Source organism: Mytilus trossulus, chromosome 4 (genome assembly GCF_036588685.1).
Source record: "Mytilus trossulus isolate FHL-02 chromosome 4, PNRI_Mtr1.1.1.hap1, whole genome shotgun sequence".
Taxonomy (NCBI): domain Eukaryota; kingdom Metazoa; phylum Mollusca; class Bivalvia; order Mytilida; family Mytilidae; genus Mytilus; species Mytilus trossulus.
Window position 1 is genome coordinate 49994133 of NC_086376.1, and position 25842 is coordinate 50019974.

A 25842-nucleotide genomic window follows, 5' to 3' on the forward strand; every position below is an offset into this window, starting at 1 on the left:
AAATGTCAATGACAATATCGTCAGCATATAATAGACAATGCACTGGCTTTGAGTTAACCAAGACTGGATCAGGTGACTTTTCTAGATAATCAGGGAGGTCATTTATGAAATTTTAAACAAATTTGGACTCAATTATCTCCCCGGCTGTTTCACTCCCACCTTAGTTGGAAAAAGGTCTGTCACTGTATTCTTTAATCGAATACACGATTTACTCTGAGAATACAATATACTCTTAATTATGTTAGAAAAATTTGTACCCAGCCCGATGTTTGATAACTTGAGTTTTATACCTGGGTGAATGTCGGTGTCAAAGGCTTCTGGAAATCAACAAAACAGGCAAACACTCTACCTTCTTCAGTATGACAGTACTAATCAACATTGGTCTTAACTTATGAACATATGGTCAGATGGTGGTGCTTTTTTGTGAAACCAATTTGGCTCTCTTTAATGATCTGATATTTATCTAAAAATTTGCAAAGACGGGTTTCAAGAATTTTATTAAAAAGCTTCCCTAAAGCATCAGTTATAGTTATTCCTCTATGCTTTTATGATAGACATTGAATCACAGTTAAAGCTATTAGAAAATAATATAGACTTCAAAGCTGAAACAGATGCTCCAATATCTTGTTCAGAAGTAAATAAGGTAATCAGAGGACTAAAACTTCAAAAGTCTGCTGGACCAGATAGAATTATAACTGAAATAAGTAAAACCTCAAATCAAGTAATAATTAAGTCAATTGTTAAAATATTTAATTTAATTCTAAAAACGGGTATATACCCAAAATCATGGAAGGACTCATATATAATTGCACTTCATAAGAAGGGAGACAAATCTGATCCCAATAATTACAGAGGTATATCTTTAATCAGTAATCTTCCTAAAATATTCAATGCTGTACTCAATAATAGATTAATCACAGTTGTGGATAAACAGCTGAATAACTGCTGACAGTATTTTCATATTAAAATCTTTAATTAATAAATATATACACAAAAATAACAAAAAAATATATGCATGCTTCATTGACTTAAGAAAGGCATTTGACTCTGTATGGAGGACAGCCCTTCTGTATAAATTATGCAAAATGGGAGTAGGAAAGTCTTTTTACAGAGTAATAAAACAACAATATTTAAATACAAAATCCTCTTTAAAACATAAAGATCACATTTCTGACTATTTTGACATTACTAGAGGTGTGAAACAAGGGGATTCATTAAGTCCTACTTTGTTCAATATTTTTATAAATGATATCACTAAAGGTTTGGAAGATGACAACTCAAGTCCATTGGAGCTTATAAATAGTAAACTAGGCTCCCTCCTGTTTGCTGATGATCTGCTTTTACTATCAGAATCTAAGGAGGGTCTCCAAAATAGTCTAAATAAAGTTTCCATGTTTTGTGAAAACTGGCAGCTTTCTCTAAACATAAATAAAACAAAAAGTATGGTCTTTTCAACAACAAAGCAAAAGCCTGAAACATCTATACTTGTATATAAAAACAAAAAAATAGAGAATGTTTCAGAATATCCTTACTTGGGTCTGCTGATTAAATCAAATGGTAATCTCAGTCATAGTACAGCTGAATTAACAAAAAAGGCAAAAAAGGTTTTGTTCTCTATTAAAACATATACTAATTCTATTGGCAGCCTTCCTATCAGAGTGTCAAATAACTTATTTGACACCTTAGTGAGACCTATATTGACTTATAATTCTGAAATAACATATTTGGACTCATATATAACATATTTCAAAGCTAAAAAAAGAGCTTTGGTTTCTGGAAAAATTGTGGACCCATTTAATTTTATTGACAAGACTCCAATAGAAAACTTGCATCTTGGTTATTGCAAGTTTACCCTTGGCACTAACAAGAGTGCCTCAAATTTTGGTACAAGGAACGAATTGGGAAGACTGCCTATTGAATGTCATATAAAAACCCAAACTATTATGTATTTAGCAAGGCTTTTCACCTCAAATTTGAATCCCTTATTACATGAATCTTTTCAACTAACCAAAACTTTGGATTCTAGTGGCACCTATTCATGGTTCACTTTTGCAAAAGATATTCTTTCTGAATCTAACATTGATATAGATAGACTAAAAACCTGTGATAATTTAAAACAATTAAAAAATATTAAAAGCTATATTAAACCCCAAATAAACTCATACTACAACAACCTGTTGATAAATAAGTTGACATCTATTGATGATAAAAGTAAATTAAATTTTTATAAAGCACTTGAGCCAAATCTATTGATCAAACCTTACCTCTCTAACCCAAACTTTGAATTTAGAAAATTAATTACAAAACTTAGAATCAGTGACCATTCATTATTAATTGAAAAAGGGAGGCATTTTAAAATTCCTCGCGAAGAGAGACTTTGCAAAAAATGTAAAGTACTAGATGATGAGAAACATTTCCTAATAAATTGTTCTCATAATTCAAATATTAGATTAACATATTTTGATTGCATTAATAGAGAAAGTAATTTATTTGCTAATCTCACTGACAATGACAAAGTTATATATATACTTAACCCATCAACACCAACACAAGTGAATAAACTAGGATCCTTTATAAAAAAGTCAATGGAACTGAGGACAGGGGACCCTTTAATATTTACCTGAATTTGTGTATATATATTGAGTTACTTAGTTATTGTCTTTATTTGTTTTTGATGTTGTTATATGTCACAAACTGTAAAGTTTATATGGCAATAAAACTTTGAATTGAAAAAAAAAAAATAATTATTAGGATCAGATACATCATTTCCTTTATAAATTGGGAATATGTAACCAGTAGTCCATTCAGTTTCCGATCCATTTTTTCTGTCCAGTCCAATCATATTCAGAAACTTATTACACTTGGAGCATAGCCTAGGGAGAGTTGTGCGGCAACATAACCAAGTTCAAATACAATTTAATTATTCTTCTTTGTTAATTACTTTCTAACAAACTATCTTCATTATTTTCTACCCGATTTTCATAAGCTGCTTGTACTATTTATTTTCCGGTTAAATTATATCCCTTTTCAAAATGAATTTTATTTTTCTATTTTGCAAGCAACTCATCTTTAAACGAATGAGTTTCTTAATGAAATTGAACTAAATGTGACACAAAATGTCGTTTTTTTCCACACATTATCCTGCATTTCTATAATTTGGATTGATACTTTAAAAAACAATCATCGTTAACATACGATACAGTTTAATCCCGTATTTACATTTTGATAAAAATTTCCATATAGACAATTTTTTACCTGATTAAATCAAATATGAAATAAAAACGTTATTGAGGTTTCTTGGAGCAGAAGAAACAACACTTCTATCTTGTAAAAGACAAGACGGGAACGAGCCTTACAAATAAAACAAGACATTTCATCGATTTCTTTTAAAATGAGCTTCCGTTTATATAAGTTTGTCATGTTTTGAGGTGGGAGACAAGAGAAATGGGTAGGAGAAAGGAGAAGAGGGGCGGGGGGAGGAAAAAAGGGGGCGGGAAAAAGAGGAAAAGGGGCGGGAGAAGGGAGAAACGTACCCCCTGTCCGCCCCCTCAGGTATAGGGGGAGGGTTGAAATCTAAAAAAAAACATGTTTTACCCACTGCATTTTTGCGCCTGTCCTAAGTCAGGAACCTCTAGCCTTTGTTAGTCTTGTATGATTTTTTTTTTTTTAATATTTCGGAATCAGTACAGTAAAGTATGACGTTCATTATCACTGAACTAGTATACATTTTTGTTTAGTTGCCAGCTGAGGTACGCCACCGGGTGCAGGATTTCTGGCTGTCAGATTGAAGTCCCGTTGGCCTTCGGCTGTTATTTGCTCTTTGGTCGGGTTGGTGTCTCTTTGATACTTTCCGCCCACTTCGATTCTCAATTATATTTTGAGTTTGGGAGGGGGCAAAAAAATTAACAAGCCAAACCATAAACGTGAAAAGCAAAATAATACAAAAACAATAAACAAAAATACTGTTGTAAATAAATTATGTAGGAGATTATCAGAGGCTAAATATAATACCAAAATTCATAGGGACTTTAGAATTTTTGGCCGAAAACAGGAAACAAATGCCGTCATAATGTTAGATGGGAGTGGAGTTGGGAAATAAATGTAAATGATCATTAAAAAAAAAGTTTAATGACAAAATTAATTATCAGCACCGTTCAACCATCTTGACTGATTTCCATAAGTGGGGTCAACATGGGACATAATTTATTAAATACCTTGTGACTGTTCCAACATAAGTCATTGCAAGGTGCGGGGGGGGGGGGGGGGGGGGACACGACGTATACAAAAAAATCATACACATGAGAAACAATAGAGAAACAAAACGTTAAAATTTCTACGCTTATTTATCGTTTCACTGACACGCATCGTAACGCATATCTTAATCAGAATTATATTTACTTCTTTTCATATAACAAATTTGTTTTTCGTTCTTTCGATGTGTTATATGAATAAATAATATTACAATTAATTATATACTCGCGCGGAAAGGAAAATTGCCCTTAGCAACGAGACGCCAAATCAGCTGATTTAAATTCTATCCCATAATTCCATTGCCTAGCTTTGTTATGTACGACTTGATCGTGTTACGACTGAGCAGCCACGATCATGACGAATTTGGGAACTGATTCAACACAATGAATTGATAAACAATCACCTCTGTATCAAAGCTATGGCGAGTGCTTCAAGTTCTTCAAAAGGGGAATTTCATGTTGGGGGGAAATACCGTTTAGTGAGAAAAATAGGAAGTGGATCATTTGGAGACATTTACCTTGCTATAAATATCGCAAATGGAGAGGTACGTATGGCGTTTCTTTGTTTGATAATAACAATGACATTTATTCGTGTTTATATATGAATACGAATTAAATTATTTATTCAACTATTTCAGGAAGTTGCAGTTAAACTGGAATCTCAAAAGGCCAGACACCCACAGTTAATTTATGAAAGTAAATTATACAAAATCTTACAAGGCGGGGTCGGAATACCCCATATACGGTGAGTGTACCCCAAATACATTTATTGATAACAGTTGTTGCTGATGTCTTGGCTGATGATCTTATATACATTTAGCCAACAATAACATTGGTTGTCATAAATGAAATAAAATTTCGAACATGTCATTAAATAGATACATTGTCACAAATAAATGTACATTGTTGTTATTTGCAATTAACCTGTTTTACGTTATCCTCATTGACTTGAACAGACAAAGACCCCTTCACACTAGCATTTTTTTTATCGATCTAAATAAAACCAGTTAGCATAATTAAGAAATAATTCATGGGGGCTTGAATATATCGTTATTTTACCACGGGTTGGCCCTTTATGACAAATATTTTACCCTGAGCGATAGCGAGGGGTAAAATATCGGCATACAATGTAAAGGGACAACCCGTGGTAAAATCTAGATATATTCAAGCCCCCATCAATTATTTCGATTCTAATAGGACAAATATGGCAATTTTTTGGGATCGAAGCGCTCTAGGTGGAGGCCATTATTTGCCGTTCCCATAAATTAACGCACTTTTAGATTGGCGTAAAAGAACGGAGAAACAAAATAAGTGACATGCTCAAACTATTCACAAAACTTATTAAGATAGATTTGGATGAATTTTAATGTGACTTAGTTATATGTCTTCTATGTATATAAAAAAAATGGGCTTAAACCGCATTTTAGGATCGTTTGTTTACGTTTCCTTGTTGTGATGATTTTCGGTATCAAAAGCGTGTATTTTCCCGTAAAATGCTTAAATTATAACGTCATAATGCTTTCACGTCGGGTACTTCATTCATAAAACAACATATGACGTGGGAGTACGATCGGAACAGCCAATGCAATATATTCATATTTTACCACAGGTGTGTACTCAAAGCGTTTGAAGGACGTCATGTTAGAATTCACATTATCTTTAATCATAACGATCTCCTCTATCGGTCTAATCTGAACCACTGCCTTCACACTACAATTAAAAACGCAATCGATCTAACCTTTTTGCCCGTAAAACTGTAAACACTGTGTATGAATAGAAATGATTTATCAAATTCATGTGTTGATACACCGGATACACACACTTGGGGAAAAAAATTGAATAAAGTTATTATTTCTCTTGAAATAAAAGTTAAAATTTTGATACTGGTGTTATTACAGTTTTCCGTTTTAATTTTGAAAAAAATTAACCGTAGCAACGAAGTTACAACACGACGCCGGAAATATTGCGGTTCCTACAAAGAAAAAGAAGACACAGATTTCGCAAATCTATGCTACGGCGAAGACAACATCTTTTCAGTTTGTTTTAAAGGTCCTTTAACAGAAAAATATGGGTTAAACAACGAACCTCTGAGATAGTTTTGCCGCTACACATGCGCATACGTTATTTTCGATTCAATCGTACTAATTTAAACCGATCTATGCGTTCACATCTAAAGTAAGATCGGTTTACTTTAGATCGATTCAAACTAAACTACCTCTTTTGGTGTTTTAGTTTAGACCGATTGAAGATCCATTAAATGCGTTCACATTAGCCCTTACACCGATCTAAAGAGAACCGGTCTAGTTTAAACCGATAAAAATGTCCTAGTGTGAACAAGGTCTTAGTTGTCCAGTTAACGAATTTACTAATTGATTAAATGAATCAAGATTCTTAGTGATTATAAAGAATGGAAAATAATTTGGGTAATTTGTAGCAAATTAATTATTAGGTGTTGTTTCAATTAACATGCAGGAATCTGATGTACAGTAGTTGTCGTTTAATTTGTTTATGTAATATATACGTGTTTCTCGTTTCTCGTTTTGTTTATATAGATTAGACCGTTGGTTTTCCCGTTTGAATGGTTTTACACTAGTAATTTTGGGGCCCTTTATAGCTTGTTGTTCGGTGTGAGCCAAGGCTCCGTGTTGAAGGCCGTACTTTAACCTATAATGGTTTAATTTTTAAATTGTTATTTGGATGGAGAGTTGTCTCATTGGCACTCACACCACATCTTCCTATATCTATGGTGTCAAAAGTTTATGACGCTCTATATATCTGGACACCTGTATACTAAACTTAAATGATATTATTAGTTTTATGGTTGACACTGACCCCCTACAGACCATAGAGGATAAGTAAAATCCATAGGGGGTGAGGCTGAAGGTTTAATCCCCTATGGATTTTATTCAACTTCGGTGGTCTGTAGGGGGTCAGTTTTGAACCATAAATAACAAAGGAGTAGGGGCATTAAGGCCTAGTTTTGGCCGAAGAACATAAAATGTTTGATAACCATTTCATATTGGCATATAATGTTTAGAAATGCATTGGGTCAAGAAAATAAATGAAAAACATAAAAATTTGTATCAGATGACGTCACAATTACATCATAATATGTATAATAGGCTATTATTTGAACTTGGATTTATTTTTAATTTTGGAATTTGCTTGTTTTCTTGTTATTGAAAATTGCATGTTTATTCTGTATTGAAATGTTCTGTGCTGCGCACAACAATTTCTATTACAAAGAAAACAGTTTATTTTCAATAGAATGTACTGTGCCGCGCACAACACTATCTAACCAAAATACATTTTATGGAAAGTGTTATTAACCGCTCAAAAGGTTATAATACCAAATAAACATGGAATTTATTTTAAAATTTAAACACATGAAATTATGCAAATTCCATAATTAAAAATAATTCCAAGTTTAAATAATAACCTGTTGTATGTACTGTTTTCACAAAAACCATGAAAAAATACAGAATTTATGCAGTTTTCTATCTTTATTTCCGTTGTGGAAACATCCTACGCAGCCTAGAAACAACAGAATAGTTCAACAGAAGCTTTATTATAACTTTTGGCATAATCTCACCAAATATAAAATTGTTTCCTGGGTGCGTACATGTACATACTTTTAAATCTAAAATATACTTAAAATTTGCATGATTTGATGAAAAAACAAGAAAATTACAAAATTTAACAAATTTGAAAATTAAGTCATGACTTGTTGCCATGGTACAAATGTAACTTGTTCAATGTCAAATTTGTTTTGTTTTTCTTAGAACCTTATACCGTAGTCAAGTTTTCAGTTATTTAAGAGTATGTATGATAACTTTTAAATTTGCAGTGATTTTTGGGCCAAAAAAGGGCCTTATTACTCCTTTATCACACACAGGATTTTTTTGGCATTGATTTGTAGAAAAATAATATTCAAAGATGACAATATTAATAGATAATGTCACCATTAACAATAGAAGTGACATCATGAACCCCCTATGAAATTTACTAACCCCCTACAGCTGTAACAGGTCCGTAGGGGTCACCACATGACTGCATTAAACCAATCACAACATGATATTTGACACACAGTGCAATAAACATGTACATTGTACATGTTGTATATAGGATAGGTTTTATGTCTACAAGGCTGTAACTAGAAATTTATTTAAGTGAGATTTTATAAAGATTGAACCGAATAAATGTTGATAATCAATGTTTTTTAGCTTATTTTGACAAAATTGAACCTGTACGTACTTACCTCCCAAAGTTGTTTTATGTTCTCTTTCTTTAGTTTGCCTCTACCAAATGTTATGAAACTATTACATAATACAGATCGAATTTGAAATTGGGTGGCATCACTTTTACCATTCTTTCGTTGTGTCCCTTTATAACTTCATATTATATTTGTTATGCATCAGAGACCTATCATTTGTCAAATATTTAATCATGTTAATTATAATCCAAATTAGGAACAGTCACATGATTATACATGTATCTAGCTTGAATATGTGTCCATTTTTGCCCCAACTGTTCAGGATTGGACCTCTGTGGTCGTACCAACGGCAAGCTGCACTTAGGGAAGCAGTTTATTTTCACACTATGACCAGTTTTAAGGCAGAGGTGAATCCAGCCATTTTTCAAAAGGGGGGGGGGGGGGGGGGGGGTTAAGCATATGTCCAGATACAAATGCATTGTTGGTCCAAAAATAGGGGAAGGGGGTTTCAGAACATGTGTATCTACATGTACTTTTGTTCACTGGAAATTGAATAATTTCAGATGGTGGGGACAAGAGAGAGAATACAATGTTCTTGTTATGGACTTGTTAGGACCAAGTATAGAAGATCTCTTTAATTTCTGCTCAAGAAAATTTACCATGAAAACAGTATTAATGCTTGCTGATCAGGTAATTATGCAAATTTTAGATATAAAATTTTAACTGGTATGTTTATTTCATGTCTGGCCTTTTTTGGAAACAAATATTTTTTGCGAGAAGACCAAGTTTTGGCATGATTTTATTTACCTGGCAAAAGACACTAAATTGATAGTTTACAAATGCCTGCTTTAAAGTAATCAATAGTTAAGTGTACTACATTTAGTTGAAACTGTATTATGATTTGAGTTTTATTAAATTTTTCATTTGAAATTCTGTAGAACAAAAATTAAATTGGAGTGGCTGTACCACAAAATGCAGATCAATATTGATTTTAGGTTGTGTTACTTAAAATGTTTAAATGTTTTAAGAGTTATGCCCCTTGTAAATGGAAAAGTTGCTGAATTTTTGTTATTGTTCTCTAATTTAAGTTTGCCTCAACGAAATGTTATGAAACTTATACACAATATTATTTACCGCAACACTCAGATCAAGCACACAATTGGGTAGTGTCACTTTTACTGTTCTTCAGTTTTGTCCCTTTATAACTTTATATGATAATGCTATGCAGGTGCTGGGGCATCATCTGTGTCCATTCATGATTCATGTGAATGGACACATTTCACAATTACTTTTTCTCTCCTAAACAAATGAAAAGATAATGATGACTTTTGAATGAAAGTCTCAACTTACACTACAAAACACATTACAAAATACATAAGGTAAGGTAAGAAAAACAGCCAGACAGATGGCTTTATATAAAAAGGAAAATTCATTCATCTAAATTTTTACAGTTCTTAGTAGCCTGCTTGCCCCCCTCCCCCAAAATCTGCCTCTGAAGACAAAACAGGGCATACACTGTAACTTTCAGTAGCAGTGATAAAAAAATCATTTAACTGGCTCCTTGTACATGTATATATAATGCATACTACACTCGACTGGTCAGAAAATCCATCAATATTGTACCCACATGATTTTGTTTTTCATATTTTAGATGATAAACAGAATAGAATATGTTCATAATAAAAACTTCATACACCGTGATATAAAGCCAGATAATTTTCTGATGGGTATTGGGCGTCACTGCAATAAGGTGAGTTGTGTACAGAAAAAGTGATGTTGATGATCTATTTCAAATTAAAATAGAAATGAAGGACATCAATTTTAACCGTTTTTTTTTAATGGGGTGACAAGTCAATGAAGGATGATTTTTCATTTCCTATTGTTAATAATCCGTTTTTAGATGGTGACGTTCCCTTGTCACCATCTTACGGTGTTTATATATTTCAACTTGTATGATTCGCTCGTGTATGTAACAATGTTTTAGATTTTAATGAGAGAAATTTATATATTACTGAAAAATTATTACACCAGGGTTTTCGATATCACAAACTAGTCAAAATATTTACTAAATTTTATCATCTGTATAAAGACATCATTCGTAAATATAGCTCAACATGCAGACTTCTTATACGTTCAGGTATTTCACATTCAATATTTTATAGAATATTCTCTATTAAGCACAAAGGTGTCAGTATTCACCTCAGAAACTTACAAAACCTTTGAATAGACTTATTAAGAAGGGATATAATTACGATACTGAGGTCAAGTCATTAAAGATTGCATATTTTGGCGTTAATATTGAGTCACTGATAAGGTTTTTTGCGTCGGAACTAAACACATTTATTCTAAAAACAGTTGTTGGCATGACACGGGTTATGTCTTATATATGTTATGATGGTATGATACTAAACCCCTAACAGGAAGGATTGTGCCTGATGTTCATATGATGAAATCATAATCTTTCAGTAAATTTAATTGAAGTCTGGAGCTGGCATGTCAGTTAACTGCTAGTAGTCTATTGTTATTTATGTATTATTGTCATTTTGTTTATTTTCTTTGGTTACATCTTCTGACATCAGACTCGGACTTCTCTTGAACTGAATTTTAATTTGAGTATTGTTATGCGTTTACTTTTCTACATTGGTTAGAGGTATAGGGGGAGGGTTGAGATCTCATAAACATGTTTAACCCCGCCGCATTTTTGCGTCTGTCCCAAGTCAGGAGCCTTTGGCCTTTGTTAGTCTTGTATTATTTTGATTTTAGTTTCTTGTGTACAATTTGGAAATTAGTATGGCGTTCATTATCACTGAACTAGTATATATTTGTTTAGGGGCCAGCTGAAGGACGCCTCCGGGTGCGGGAATTTCTCGCTACATTGAAGACCTGTTGGTGACCTGCTTTTGTTTTTTTATTTGGTCGGGTTATTGTCTCTTTGACACATTCCCATTTCCATTCTCAATTTTATTGTTTCACCAAGATTTGATTGATCAGTATCATTAGAATATACAAATATAATTTTTGATGAAAAAGGGTGGGACAATAGTCCCAGAAAAAGGTTACAATGCTGTACAAATAGAACTCAGGAATTCTGTTCTAACAAATAGTGTACCCTAAATGTGTTTGGAAAGATATGCAAATTGATGTTCCTATTTATCAATGTGTATGCCCCCGTCGTAGGGGAGGTGGCATTTAGTTTTCCTCTTGTCTGTCTGTGCTTCTGTTTGTAAGTCTGTACATACATCCGAAAGTTGGTTTCTATTTAGTTTGCCTCAACCAAATGTTATAAATCTTATAAATAATGCTTATTACCACCAAGCACAGATCAAGTTTGAATTTTGGTGGCTTCACTATAATTGTTCTAGAGTTATGTCCCTTTACATTTAGAAAAAATGCTGAATTTTTTGTTTCTGTTCTCTACATTTATTTTACCTCAATAAAATTTAATGAAACTACAACACAATGCTTAAAATATTAATGCAGATATATATTGGTAAAAAAGGTAACTGTTTTTATGAAGTAAAGTTTAATTCTTTCAATTAATTTTAGGTTTTCTTAGTGGATTATGGTTTAGCCAAAAAGTACCGAGATAGTCGAACAAGACAACACATTCCCTACAGAGAGGACAAAAATTTAACAGGCACAGCAAGATATGCTAGTATAAACGCTCATTTAGGTATAGAACAAAGTCGACGTGACGATATGGAATCACTGGGGTATGTCCTGATGTACTTCAACCGAGGATCTCTCCCCTGGCAAGGTCTGAAGGTAAATAAGGTATAAAATCAACTCTAATACTGTCCTCAATTTCTATTCAGTGGTTAAGTTCATGATAAAAGCAATCAATAATTGAATTATTCTTTTTGTTCAAGATAACATTAATATGATCTTGACAGTGTTAAAAAGTACAATAAAAAAAAATACAGAACTCTTGAGGAAAATTCAAAACAAAAAATAGCAACTGAAGAGAAATTGAGGATGATAAATGGTATGTATATTAATTTACATGATAAGCTTATTTGAATAAGGAGATGTGGCATGACTTTCAAATAATTCAAAACTTGACTTTGTATAATTGAAAAAAATGCTATATTCATGTCACAATTAGCTATGCTAAGGTGGATCATCAGGAAATGTCTGCAAGTAAAATAAAACAATGAGTTTCTCATTCACATTGTGTATTTTAAACAACAACAAAATTAAATAACAAAATATACAGTTATATACGGTAGCATTTTGTGTGAGAGCCAATCAATTATGTTTTATACATGTATGTACTGTAGTTGAATCAAGCTTGAGTTGCACATAATGATTGTTTCGCGATGTTAACAAGTAATTCACAGACCTGTTATTTAAAATATTCACAGGGTGTTCATGTAATATAAATGATAAAAAATGCTGTCAAGAACAAAACTTTGTTTTCATAAATATTGAATACTTAACTGAACAGTACGTCAGTTGGTCTATGGAGAAAATATTAGCCTAATATGACTGACAAAGTATGCATATATAATCAGTCCTTCTGACTTCATACATTTTGTCAGAGAGTCAGCTGAATTAAGACTGTATATAATGAAAATTAATTAATTTCCTTTGGTGAAAATGCAGTGCATATACAATAGAAATGTATAGAATCACAGTAAAAATAACAGTCAAGTATCAATATTCTACAGTAAACACGTATCGCATAACGAAAAAGCTATAGTGGAATTTAATTCAATATCAACAAAAGTAATACAACATTATTGATAATGTTAAAAAGTACATTTTTCTGCAAATGAAATTTAACTGCTGCTTTTAAATCTCTTGCACACTCTGTTTGTGACCTACTCTTTATATTTATCTATTTTTGTATCAACATTCCACCTGGATGCTGTAGGTGTGACAGTCAGAAACCCATTTGCATCTCTTACCTATATCATGAACTAATAAAAACAGTCCATATTATATATTGTTTCGTATTTTATTAAAAAATCTTGATTTTTTTTGTACATGTAATTTGTTTATTTTTGAAATAAAGACAGAAAATAAACAAGCAGGATTACACACATGTTCTGTCTTAAAGATATCATGAATTTGTCATCTGTTTATTTGTCATTCTACATCAGTAGTTCATTCATGTAGCTGATACAATAGACCACTTTCGAGTTCATCCGTCACCGGAAAAAACTCGTCAATTATACGCGCCTTTATCATCGTCATTTGTGCGTTTAGGGGCATCGTCACTTCCTTCCAATGTTGAGCGAGTGGTTGGAAAACTATAATTCTATATTGTACGAATTATTCGGCAAATTGAATTCTCAAAATTGACAATCAACACTGCTGTCATTAGGGAAATGTCAGTAAGTACCTACAGAGCAACCATTATTTCTAGTTTATCCTGCACAAAGACGATCACTAAGACGCTTGATGAACGTAAATAGTGCAGGGATACAGGCGAGCCCCTCTATCTGGTAAATGACGTCATAAAGGCGTGTATAATTGACGAGTTTTTGCCGGTGACGGATGAACTCGAAAGTGGTCTATTGAAATGGTATTTCAGGATTCACACATTACATACACTGCCACTGGCTTTATTGAGTTTATCATATCTAGTTACCTAGTTTGAGTTTTTTCCCTTTGCCCAGAAAATACATTGTATATATTTCTATCTCATTAAACGAAAAGACCTCATTTTGTGTGTCGCTTCTCTTCCTTCCCCAATAAATTAATCATCATGCCTCTGTGTCCTATATAGGTACCATGTATAGTCGCATTTGTCATCCATTATTATGATTATTCAGTTTGTGTTATTTCTGAAGAAAAACGCGTCCAGATATTTTTCCGTCATTAGACGAAATTATAAGTCGGACTAAACTTCCGTTTTTCGTTTTTCTGTACTTTGAACATACAAGGGCTATGAATAAAGTGTATTTGCTATCTGCTATCATTTCCATTTTACTATCCACGGCGGTCACTGAGTTAAATAAATAGAAAAGGTCTATATAATATGTCAATGACCGCCATGGATCGATTCGGAAACTGAGAATTGATATTAAAAAGCAAATACACTTTACTTTTATAGTAATGAATGTTTTTAATCATATTATACTAAACTTATGTTATAGTGGTGGATCCAGGGGGGGGGGGGGGGGGGTTCCGAGGGTTGAGGGCTCTTTACTATTGAAGGCGGTCACTGATATATATATAAATGATATATCAATGAATTTGAACCTTTATAGTGATTATTGTATACAATTATGTTCATAGTATACAGGAAAAACAGAAGGAACATAAAAATCGGTATTTGGAAAAAAGGAGTACAAAACAAATGTTCCCAGTCCCAGAATACCTTTGACTGGTGATACCTCTCCTGAAATTCTCCAGTTATACATTTTTTACAGTTTACATACGCTCTATTTTCCCTGCGATTTCGTGGTTGTGTTCTAGTTAAATTAAATTGTAATAAAATATAATTCAAAATATTTCAAATGCTGAATCTATACCTGTATTTACTTTAAATATAACTTTTTAGGCCCAGTTTTCAAGTTGGTCCAAATCATGGTCAAAATTAAACATTGTTTGATTTACATAAATTGAATTTATGTGGTTCCTTGAAATGCTGAATTTATCGAATCTAGTTACCTAGTTTGAGTTTTTCATATCTAGATATTGGATTGTGGGCTCCTTTATCAAATTGGTCCACATTGTGGTCTTAATTTAAACTTTTGTTTGATTTCATCAAAAATTTTAATTCTTGGAGTTCTTTGATATGCTGATTCTGAAAATGTGATTTTGGATATTAGACTATAAAAGGTAAATGTCCAATTTCAAATGTTTTAGTTCCTTGACAACATTCATTTTGTGTCACAAACGGGTGCTGTGTCAAATATTCAATTACAATCCAAATTCAGAGCAGTCATATGAATAAGCTTACTATGTAAATATAGTGTCCATACTTGCTCAACTGTTCAGGGTTTGACCTCTGAAGGAAAATTGGAAAATCCACTTTACTGTCACTCTGACAGCCTCTTGTTGGTTATTATCTTGATAAAGATAAACAGTAAATGGCAATAATGTTCAGTAAAGTGAAATCTACAAATAAGACTACATGACCAAAATGGTCAATTGACCCCTTAAGGAGTTATTGCTCTTTATAGTCAATTTCTAACATTTTTTTGTAAATTTTTGTTATCTTTTACAAAAATCTTCTCCTTTTAAACAACTAAGACAAATTTAACCAAACTTAGCCACAATCATCAATAGTGTATCAAATACTAAAAATGTGTATGATGACTTCCAACCAACATGGCTGACGTGGTTAAAAATAGAAGATGCAGTTTTTGTCTAATATCTCTGAAATAAAAAGCAAAAGTATAATTAAAATTGAGAATGGAAATGGGGAATGTGTCAAAGAGACAACAACCCGACCAAATAAAAAAACAACAGCAGAAGGTCACGAACAGGTTTTCAATGTAGTGAGAAATTCCCGCACCTGGAGGCGTCCTTCATATAATGTATGCATTATTTCATGCATCGATTGTAAAAATATCTAGTGAGTTACATGTTGTAGAATATGATGGTTTTATTGTTTTCTAGGCAGCCACAAAGAAACAGAAATATGAAAAAATCAGTGAGAAGAAAATGTCAACACCAGTTGAAGTGCTATGTAAGGTTAGTGACATTTGAAATTCCATAGCAATGGAGGTGTTATACGAATCAGACTTGAGTTGATTCCAAATTTCTATGTAATCACAAAAGAAACAAACACCTTGGACCCCTTTCTAAAATTTGAGAAAGAAAAACCTGATTTATGTTTTAAAGGTCCTTTAACACAGCAAATTTTAGTGTTGCATTCAGAGTATGCACATAAGGCCTAGATTAAAATATTGTTTGTTTGCCCTTTTCCGACCCTATGTTTTGAAACAGGGAAGGTAGGTAGGTAAAATATTTTATTTTTTTCACCAAAAAAATAATTTGGCTCAGTATATTATTTGTCATGGGTAGGCAGGTAGGTATAATATTTAATTTTATAGATACAAAATCTGCATAATGTCATTCTTGTCCGTTTTGTTCTAGCAAATAAGTTTTCTGGGACTATTAGTTTTGAAAAAAAAATATCACGTAGAATGTGAAGATAATGTATATGCACTACTATTTTGTTTTCAAATATCAAAATATAGAGCTGTGCCACATATCTTCAACGTTTATATGCCTGGAACTTTGAAGAGTTTGAACTTGCACTTATATTCTGTACCACGTACGTAGATCTACCTTGTTCGCTTTACTAAAGGTTTTCTGTAAGAGATAGCTTTGTACTGGTAAGATATGTCCGGACAGACATACATTACAAGTAAAAAAAGTCCCTAGAGTTAAAAATTCCGTGTTTGCCTTTCTTTCCACTTAAAATGCTACAAGACTTAAAACTCAATTGTCACGTATTTTACATCGCATTTATAAATGATCTGTATGGAAAACTTGGCGATTTTACTGCCAGATATTCTACACTTTACAGTGTTTTGTCATCTTTGGTTCATTTCAGATATAAATAATAAAGCGGCATCGTTAACATAATCATCCTGATCTGCGGAACACAAAAGGCCATCCCTACAAAGAATTCAACGTCCGTTTACAAATTAGTTTGTACACACGTTGATAATTTTGTATCAAACGAACTTTTTTGTAAATGAACCCTGCTCTTTAAGTTCAAATGAAGTATAAAGGTACAGAGTAACGTACGTAATATCATGATTTCAGGAAGCATTCAACATTGATTTCAAACAAGTGCTTTGAAACTTCAAATGCAAGTGTTCATGTCAAACACTCAGGGGATACCAAACGGACTTGACCTTATACGTTAAAGATAAAACCAGAGGATTCCGGTAAAAAAGTTTTGAGCGGGAAATACAAATTTAAGATTTTTGGTAGGAACGAAAAAATTAAATAAAATAAAATCTTGCTGGTAAATACAAATAAAAGATTTTCAGGCGGAACGAATTGATAGGGTGGGTCGGTAAAGGGCAAGCAAACAATATTTTAATTTAAGCCTCATACATGTTATATAGTCAAACCTCATTGTGTGGAAGTGGAGGGACCTGACAAAAGTATTTGACACATCCGAGGTAGAATGTATTATAATAAATTTGGATTGAATGAAATACAGTATGATATAAGTGTAAACAAGAAATTTGATCAGTATGATCAGTCTGCCTTTTTGTCAAGCCTGCAAGGGATAGTGATCCAGCACTGCAGCGGCATTAACTAACTTTTTAAAAGCTTTATTTTTTTTAAGGTGGAAAACCTGGATGCTTCATACTTTGTATATAGATGCCTGATGTTATGAAGTTTCCATCTGTCACATGTCCATTGTCCTTGACCTTATTTTCATGGTCCAGTGACTACTTAAAAAAAAGTTATTAGTAATATTAATTTCTTTCTTATAAGTAATAGGATACCTATATTTGATAGGTTCGTACCTTGCAAGGTCCTCATGCCTGTCAGACAGTTTCATGGTGTCATTTGACCTTGACCTCATTTTCATGGTTCAGTGGTTATAGTTAAAGTTTTGTCTTTTGGTCTGTTTTTATACGACTGCAAAAAAAATTGTTCTCATATTGGTATCACATTGTCTGAAGACACTTAGTTTCTGGGCAATAGCAATGGATCTCAATGAAATTTTAACACACGGTTTGAAACCGCCAACAGTTTAGGAATAAGGGGCCCAAAAGATGTCAAAATAAGTATTTGTCTAGTTTCCAGACAATAACGTGTGTGTAAGTGTATGGATCTTTTTGAAATTGTACCACAAGGTTCCATACCAAAAAAGAAAGTTTGGGATTGATTTTTGGGGTTATGACCCAAACTGATTGGGAATTAAGGGTCAAAAAGGAGCCAAAAACAATACATTCTACTACTTTGTTTAATCTGGTCCCTTTTTAAATTGGTCCACATGAGGTCCAAAGGGTCCAAAATTAAACGTTGATGTCTGATTTATATCTATTAAGATAACCTCCCTTTAGTTTTTTTTTTATAAATATCTGATATAAAATTGTTAAGTTATTGTTTGTTTATAGTCTTGAAAACAGATTTACTAAGTGTTATGGAACAGCGCAGTGTATTGCACAACAGCAAGAAATCTTTAATTGAATATAAATTCAATTCATGTAACCAATTTCAAGTTCTTTCACTGCATTTATTCAGAAACCTACATGTATAATAAGTCAAATATTTAATTACAATCCAAATTCAGACCTGTATGATATCAAGCTTGAATATTGTGTCCATTTTTGCCCCAACTGTTCAGGGTTGGACCTCTGTGGGCATATCCAGCTGCGCTCAGTAATGCAATTTATTATTTTTATTCCCTTTATTTTTACTATCAATTTTACATAAAATTGTGCCAAATTTGTGGTACAAAAAGATAATTATTCACTACACAGCATATTTTAAATTGCAAAAAGGAAAAATAAATGCATAACTGACTTCCTATAACAATGAACCTTGTCCAATATAATAAAATTTTTTGCATTCTTGATATTACAATTTTAACATTTTAAATTGAATAAGTAGAAATATGTAAGATTGATTTCATTTGTTCTCACAAACTAAAGATATCTATATTTTATTTATAGGGTTTCCCAGCAGAATTTGCCATGTATTTGAATTATTGTCGAGGTTTGAGATTTGAAGAAGCCCCAGATTATATGTATTTAAGACAGTTATTTCGTATTTTGTTCCGGACACTAAATTATCAGTATGACTATGTGTTTGATTGGACTATGCTCAAACAAAAAGCAGCTGCTGCTGGGACTGGGATTGCAGCCACATCACAGAATGCCACTGCAGGTAAAGGTAAAAATCAACATTTCATTCTGCATGCATTAAGTGTTAATCACATGAACTGATTTGTTAAATATCATAATATTTCTATGCTGTAGGGCTTCACATATGATATAAATACTTGTCTATAACCCTGTTTACATCAGCATTTAATTAAACAATTTAATTTGAATCGATCTCAATAAAACTAGTTAGCGTTCACATTATTTCTAATCAAAGCGATTTCATATCAGTCTAATCTGAACTCTTGAGTTCACACTACAATTAAAAACGCAATCAATCTGATTTTTTTGTCCGTAAAAATGTAAACATTGCATATAAATAGAACCAATTTATCAAATTCATGTGTTGATGCACTGATACGCTCACATGAAAAAAACAATTGGATAAAGCTATTGCTTCTCTCGAATCACAATCACAGTTAATATTTTGATAATGTTGGTATTGCAGTTTTCTTTAATTTTGAAATAGCAAGTAAGTTACAACATGATGAAATACTGTTGTTCCTCAGAAAAGAAAAAAAAATCAGCATAAAAAAGAAGACCACAGATTTATGCTACTTCATACTTTATTTAAATAGAATTGCAAATAGAAATGGGGAATGTGTCAAAGAGACAACAACCAGACCATAGTGCAGACAAGAGCGGAAGTCCACCAATGTTTCATCAATGCATCGAGAAATTCCTGCACCCAAAGGAGTCCTTCAGCTTGCCACTAAAAAATTTCAAGTCTTTCAAAATTAGAGTTATATTTCTTTGTAAAGAATGGTAGTTGAATCAACTACAACCAATGCTTTATAAAATGCAATATTCAATTTTACTTCCTACTGATATATTAAAGCCATCTTTACAATTCAGTGCTTACAAGCATTATGTAAAAAATTAGATCTCAATCAAAATTCAGACAGTATCAAGCTTGAATATTTTGTCCAAACATGCACTGTGCTAAGTGAAGTTTTTTATTGTTCTTAATTTAGAATTTTAATTTGTTTCAGGGAGATGAAGAAATGGTTTGTGATAAAATGGGATCAAGATGCCAAAATGTGCTACCACACAATCACAGTGTGACACTGCCATTTTATATATCAATCAATACACCAAAAATGTTTTATGAAATCAACATTTAGATAACAGATCTCTTGTCAAGAGGAGTATTCTTTTGTTATCAAAAACTCCACCTTTTATTTTTACTATGTGTTCCAATCTTTTGTCATTGTCCTAGTAAGTGTGAAGGATGTGTATTGGTAAAGCTTAATTTTTAGTGATTAATATTTGTTTGTGTGAATGCAGAGATTTTGATCACAAAGTATTAATGTGTATTTTGTATTCATTCATTTGTATAGAGATTGTGATTTGTAAAATGTGTAGTTGTTCTTTACATACATGTACATGCACACGTATAGTCACTTGTTAACAATCTGGACAGTGTTTTGTTTGTAGGAATGAAATTGACAATTGTTTTTTTCATCTCATCAGGAATTGAAATTAGTAGGTAATTCTTAGGGTAAACAGATTTATTTTTATCTAAATCATCTAGTAATGTTCTCAGAATTTAACTTTTTATATTTAGCTTAATCAGTAGAACTTTTTTGTCCTCATATTTACATGTATACGACCACAAAAAAATCTGATGTCATATATTGGTATGACTTCGTTGTCCTCTAAAGACAGTTGGTTTTAGAACAATAACTTTAGTATAAGTAAATAGAAATCTATGAAATTCAAACACAAGGTTTATGACCACAAAAAAAGGTTGGGATTGATTTTGGGAGTTTTGGTCCCAACAGTTTAGGAATAAGGGATCAAAAGGGTCCAAAATTAAACTTTGTTTGATTTCATAAAATTTGAATTATTAGGGTTCTTTGAGACCCCAAATCTAACTTTTTAGTATTGTGATTCTCACATTTTTAGCTCATCTGGCCCGAAGGGCCAAGTGAGCTTTTCTCATCACTTGGCGTCCGTCGTCGTAGTCGTCGTCGTCGTTAACTTTTACAAAAATCTTCTCAAAAACTACTGGGCCAAATTAAATCAAACTTGGACACAATCATCATTGGGGTATCTAATTTAAAAAATGTGTGGCATGACCCGCCAAACCAACCAAGATGGCCGCCATGGCTAAAAATAGAACATAGGGGTAAAATGCAGTTTTTGGCTTATAACTCAAAAACCAAACCTTTTAGAGCGAATATGATGGAGTAAAATTGTTTATCAGGTCAAGAGCAAATCTGACATGGGGGTTAAATTGTTAATCAGGTCAAGATCTATCTGCCCTGAAATTTTCAGATGAATCGGACAAAACGTTGTTGGGTTGCTGCTCCTGAATTGGTAATTTTAGGGACATTTTGTCCGTTTTCGCTTATTATCTTGAATATTATTGTAGATAGAGATAAACTGTAAACAGCAATAATGTTCAGCAAAGTAAGATCTACAAATAAGTCAACATAACCAAAATGGTCAGTTGACTCCTTTAGGAGTTATTGCCCTTTATAGTCAATTTTTAACCATTTTTCGTTAATCTTAGTAATCTTTTACAAAAATCTTCTCCTCTACAACTCCCAGGCCAAATTAATCCATACAATCATCATAGGGGTATCTAGTTTAAAAAATGTGTGGCGTGACCCGTCAAACCAACCAAGATGGACGCCATGGCTAAAAATAGAACATAAGGGTAAAATGCAGTTTTTGGCTTATAACTCATAAACCAAACGTTTTAGAGCGAATATGATGGAGTAAAATTGTTTATCAGGTCAAGATCTATTTGCCCTGAAATTTTCAGATGAATTGGACGACCCGTTGTTGGGTTGCCGCCCCTGAATTGGTAATTTTAGGGAAATTTTGCTGTTTTTGGTTATTATCTTGAATATTATTATAGATAGAGATAAACTATAAATACCAATAATGTTCAGCAAAGTAAGATCTACAAATAAGTCAACATAACCAAAATGGTCAGTTGACCCCTTTAAGAGTTATTGCCCTTTATATTGATATTTTTACCATTTTTCGTTTATCTTAGTAATCTTTTACAAAAATCTCCTCTGAAACTACCAGGCCAAATTAATCCAAACTTGACCACAATCATCTTTGGGGTATTTAGTTTAAAAAATGTGTGGCGTGACCCGGTCAACCAACCAAGATGGCTGCCATGGCTAAAAATAGAACATAGGGGTAAAATGCAGTTTTGGGCTTATAACTCAAAAACCAAAGCATTTTGAGCAAATCACACAAGGTTTAACTGTATATCAGATCAATTTCTATCTTCCCTAAATTTTTCAGATGAAACAGAGAACCCGTTGTTGGGTTGCTGCCCCTGAATTGGTAATTGTAGGGAAATTTTGATGTTTTTGGTTATTATCTTGAATATTATTATAGATAGAGATAAACTGTAAACAGCAATAATGTTCAGTAAAGTAAGATCTACAAATAAGTCAACATAACCAAAATGGTCAGTTGACCCCTTTAGGAGTTATTGCCCTTTATAGTAAACTTTTAACAATTTTCATGAAATTTGTAAATTTTAACTAATATTTTCCACTGAAACTACTGGGCCAAGTTCAATATAGATAGAAATAATTGTAAGCAGCAAGAATGTTCAGTAAAATAAGATATACAAACACTTCACCATCACAAAAACACAATTTTGTCATGAATCCATCTGTGTCCTTTGTTTGATATTCACATAGACCAAGATGAGCGACACTCTTTAGAGTCTCTAGTTTTAAAAGTGAAAGATTACGTTTTGAATATTTTCTTTGTAAAATTGTGAAATTGGGCACTTACCAGTATCAGAACGGAGAGAATTGTTATCATTTATCAGTTTGGGAAACTTAGTTTTGTAAAGAAATGATATTGTGTGTGTTTATTTTTTTTATGCAGATGAGTGGGATTTCCTATATGTGATTAAGAACAAAAGAGTTTACACAAGGTTTCTTTGTTTATTATGATTATCAATTATCACCCACTAATAAAATGATGAAAAACTGTATCAAATAAATAAGGAATAAACTAATTTGTTGAAAACAGTAGCATATTTAATAATCATCTCGGATTAGTTATTTTTCACACATAATCTTCTGAAACATTTGATTGCACAAATTAATGTTAATGTGTTCAAAAATTAAAAAAATTATAAGGACATTCAGTACATTAAAAACAAGTCTTCAAAATGACTTGAAAGTTTAAAAAAATACTAGAGTAAATCTTAAAGCTGTGAAGTTGATCAAAAAGTGAAATAGTCAGCATTAATAATTTTAACTTTATATTAGGTTAGCCAACAGTAATTTGAAACTTTCCGAATAGTACTATATGAATGATTGATGATGCCGTTTAATCCTGTCTTTATGATCACACATTCCTAAAAATTAGTATAAAGCTTCGTTAACTGTATCATGCATTTACACATTTGTTTATTGATGAAGTTACTGTTTACCTTATACTTATAGCAAGGGCATCTTGTTCAATTTGTCCTTTCATACTTTTTTCACAAATAATTGACTTGTTTGCTTGAGTTTTCCCACAAAGAGATGCAGACAATATTGCTTGTAATTGTGATTTTGTTGGATTGCAAGTTCAAATTTGAAATTATCTCATCAGTACTCTGCTTTTATTTTTTTATTCAGCCTGATTGATTATGAGTTTATTTGTTGTATATAGTTTGACATGATAATACATTCATTTATTGTTGCTTCACTTATGCATATTTTATAGCACATTACACAACAGTGGTTCTTTTTTCATGTTCATGCATAAAAGTCAGTTTGTCAACGTCAAGGAATGTAATGTCAGTTACTTCTTGAATTATATGGAAACTTTTTAAATAATCTTATATTTGGTCAAAATTGTTTCTGGACCTGATAATTAACAACATCATTCATGCGGAGCTTCTGGTTTTAAAAGCAGCCTTTTTTGTCAAATAATTCTCCTGATCATTTTGACAATGAGATGGGGAGATTGCAACTTTTCTCAACCATTTTTATCAAAATTGATAATATTAAATTGGACATTTTTGAGTTATTTCTTTTGTGGAGTTAGTTATTAAGGAGATACATGATATCCTTTTCAAAAATGATTTTTTTTAAAGTATCTGAACAAAAGGTGGTAATGTTAACATAAGTTATTAATGTATAAGAAAATTATTAGTCCAGAAATCCAGAAATATTATGGCCTGTGTTTGTACATGCTAGTCACATTTTAAAGATTTTAGAAGCATGATTTCTTGCATTAAATGTTTGGTTTGTTTTATAAGAAATTGCACTTTGAGTTACAGGCTGTTATGTTGAAAATGTATAGATATTGAGAATATATTATGAGCAATGTATCATATTTGTGACATGAGAATTCAGTCAGTTTTTATATGACTGCAAAAACAATTTGTGTTCGTATATTGGTATTACGTTGTCGTTGTAATTTTCTAAGACATTTGGTTTACAGATAATAACTTCAGTAAAGGTAAATAGAAATCTATGAAATTTAAACACAAGTTTAATAACCACAAAAATAAGGTTGGGATTGATTTTGGAGGTTATAGTTTTAACAATTTGCAAATTTCTAGCAGATTCACCAGCGGAAAAATAATATTCACTGCGCAACTGTGTGCTTGTAAATGTATAATTTTGATAAAAAATTGTTTTGATTTACAATTGGTTTTGGTAAATAATTTCCATTACATACATTCCTCTCGAAATATGGAATAAAACAATAATTGTCTTTTGTTTTGTCAAATATGCGGTTTTGTTGACTTTTGAAAAACTGATATTCCCTTCAGCCGTTGGCTTCAGGGAATATCAGTTTTAAAAAAGTCAATAAAACCACACATATACCTCATCAAAAGACAGTAATTATATATTCTCCTTTGACTACAGATATTCTGTGTCAGAAACCTTGTATGTGTCAAATATTTAATTAAAATCCAAATTCAGACCTGTATCAAGTGTGAATATTTACCAAACTGTTCAGTGTTGACCCTCTGCAGTCGTATCAAGCTGCACTCAGTGAAGCAATTATTAAGTTTCTTATATATGTGATTTAATATGACTGCCATGACAGTTTTTATTCACATTTTTGTAAATTGAATAAATCAGGCTTTGTATTTTATAAAATCTAATGTTGTCTTAAAGGGAACAAAAAGACTTTTACCATTTATTTAAAAAAAAATCACTAATTTATTATATCCTCTGTTTTGTTTGCCATTTTATGAACTGTAAAGTTCAGAATAAAATGATTTTTAATGATTGATTTTTAATTGTCTTTATAATGCCATATTGACCTGCATCTTATTCTCTATTGGTAGTAAGCTACAGGGTTGAAAATTAACAGTAATCTTTCACTGAGAAACTGCAATTATTAAACTAGAAATAAATGTCTGTACATCCTAAATTTGATTTCTGTTCTCAAACTTGATTGCAGCAACCACATGGTATGAAACTTATATAAAATGCTTATTACTACAAAATACAGATCAAGATTTAATGATGCAGGGCATCATGTATGTTCCATGCACTTAATCCCAATTAATTTATAAATAGGATATATAGTAGATACAAACATTGAATAGTAGGGGGCCCTTGAT

At 32.1% G+C, this 25842-nt stretch overlaps 1 protein-coding gene across 4 annotated transcripts; it reads left to right on the plus strand.

The window, feature by feature from the left end:
• Positions 1 to 4511: 4511 nt before the first annotated feature.
• Positions 4512 to 25505, plus strand: LOC134715452 (casein kinase I). 4 transcript variants are annotated; one of them, XM_063577627.1, is made up of 8 exons: positions 4512 to 4795; positions 4889 to 4995; positions 9027 to 9153; positions 10115 to 10213; positions 12010 to 12237; positions 16039 to 16113; positions 19071 to 19290; positions 20273 to 25505. In XM_063577627.1, exons 1-8 carry the CDS (start codon positions 4670 to 4672, stop codon positions 20278 to 20280), a joined length of 990 nt encoding a protein of 329 aa, XP_063433697.1. In that variant the 5' UTR covers positions 4512 to 4669; the 3' UTR covers positions 20281 to 25505. The 4 variants fall into 4 exon arrangements, with proteins under 4 accessions (XP_063433697.1, XP_063433698.1, XP_063433699.1 ...); XM_063577628.1 differs by having other exon boundaries at positions 19071 to 19284; XM_063577629.1 differs by having other exon boundaries at positions 12010 to 12228.
• The last annotated feature ends 337 nt before the right edge of the window (positions 25506 to 25842 follow it).

Excerpts from the sequence above, each read along its gene's own strand:
- LOC134715452 (XM_063577627.1), top strand. The coding sequence starts at position 4,670 with ATGGCGAGTGCTTCAAGTTCTTCAAAAGGGGAATTTCATGTTGGGGGG. Across the intron at positions 4,796-4,888 it reads TAAATATCGCAAATGGAGAG|GAAGTTGCAGTTAAACTGGA; the intron begins GTACGTATGGCG and ends CAACTATTTCAG. Across the intron at positions 16,114-19,070 it reads CAGTTGAAGTGCTATGTAAG|GGTTTCCCAGCAGAATTTGC; the intron begins GTTAGTGACATT and ends TTTTATTTATAG.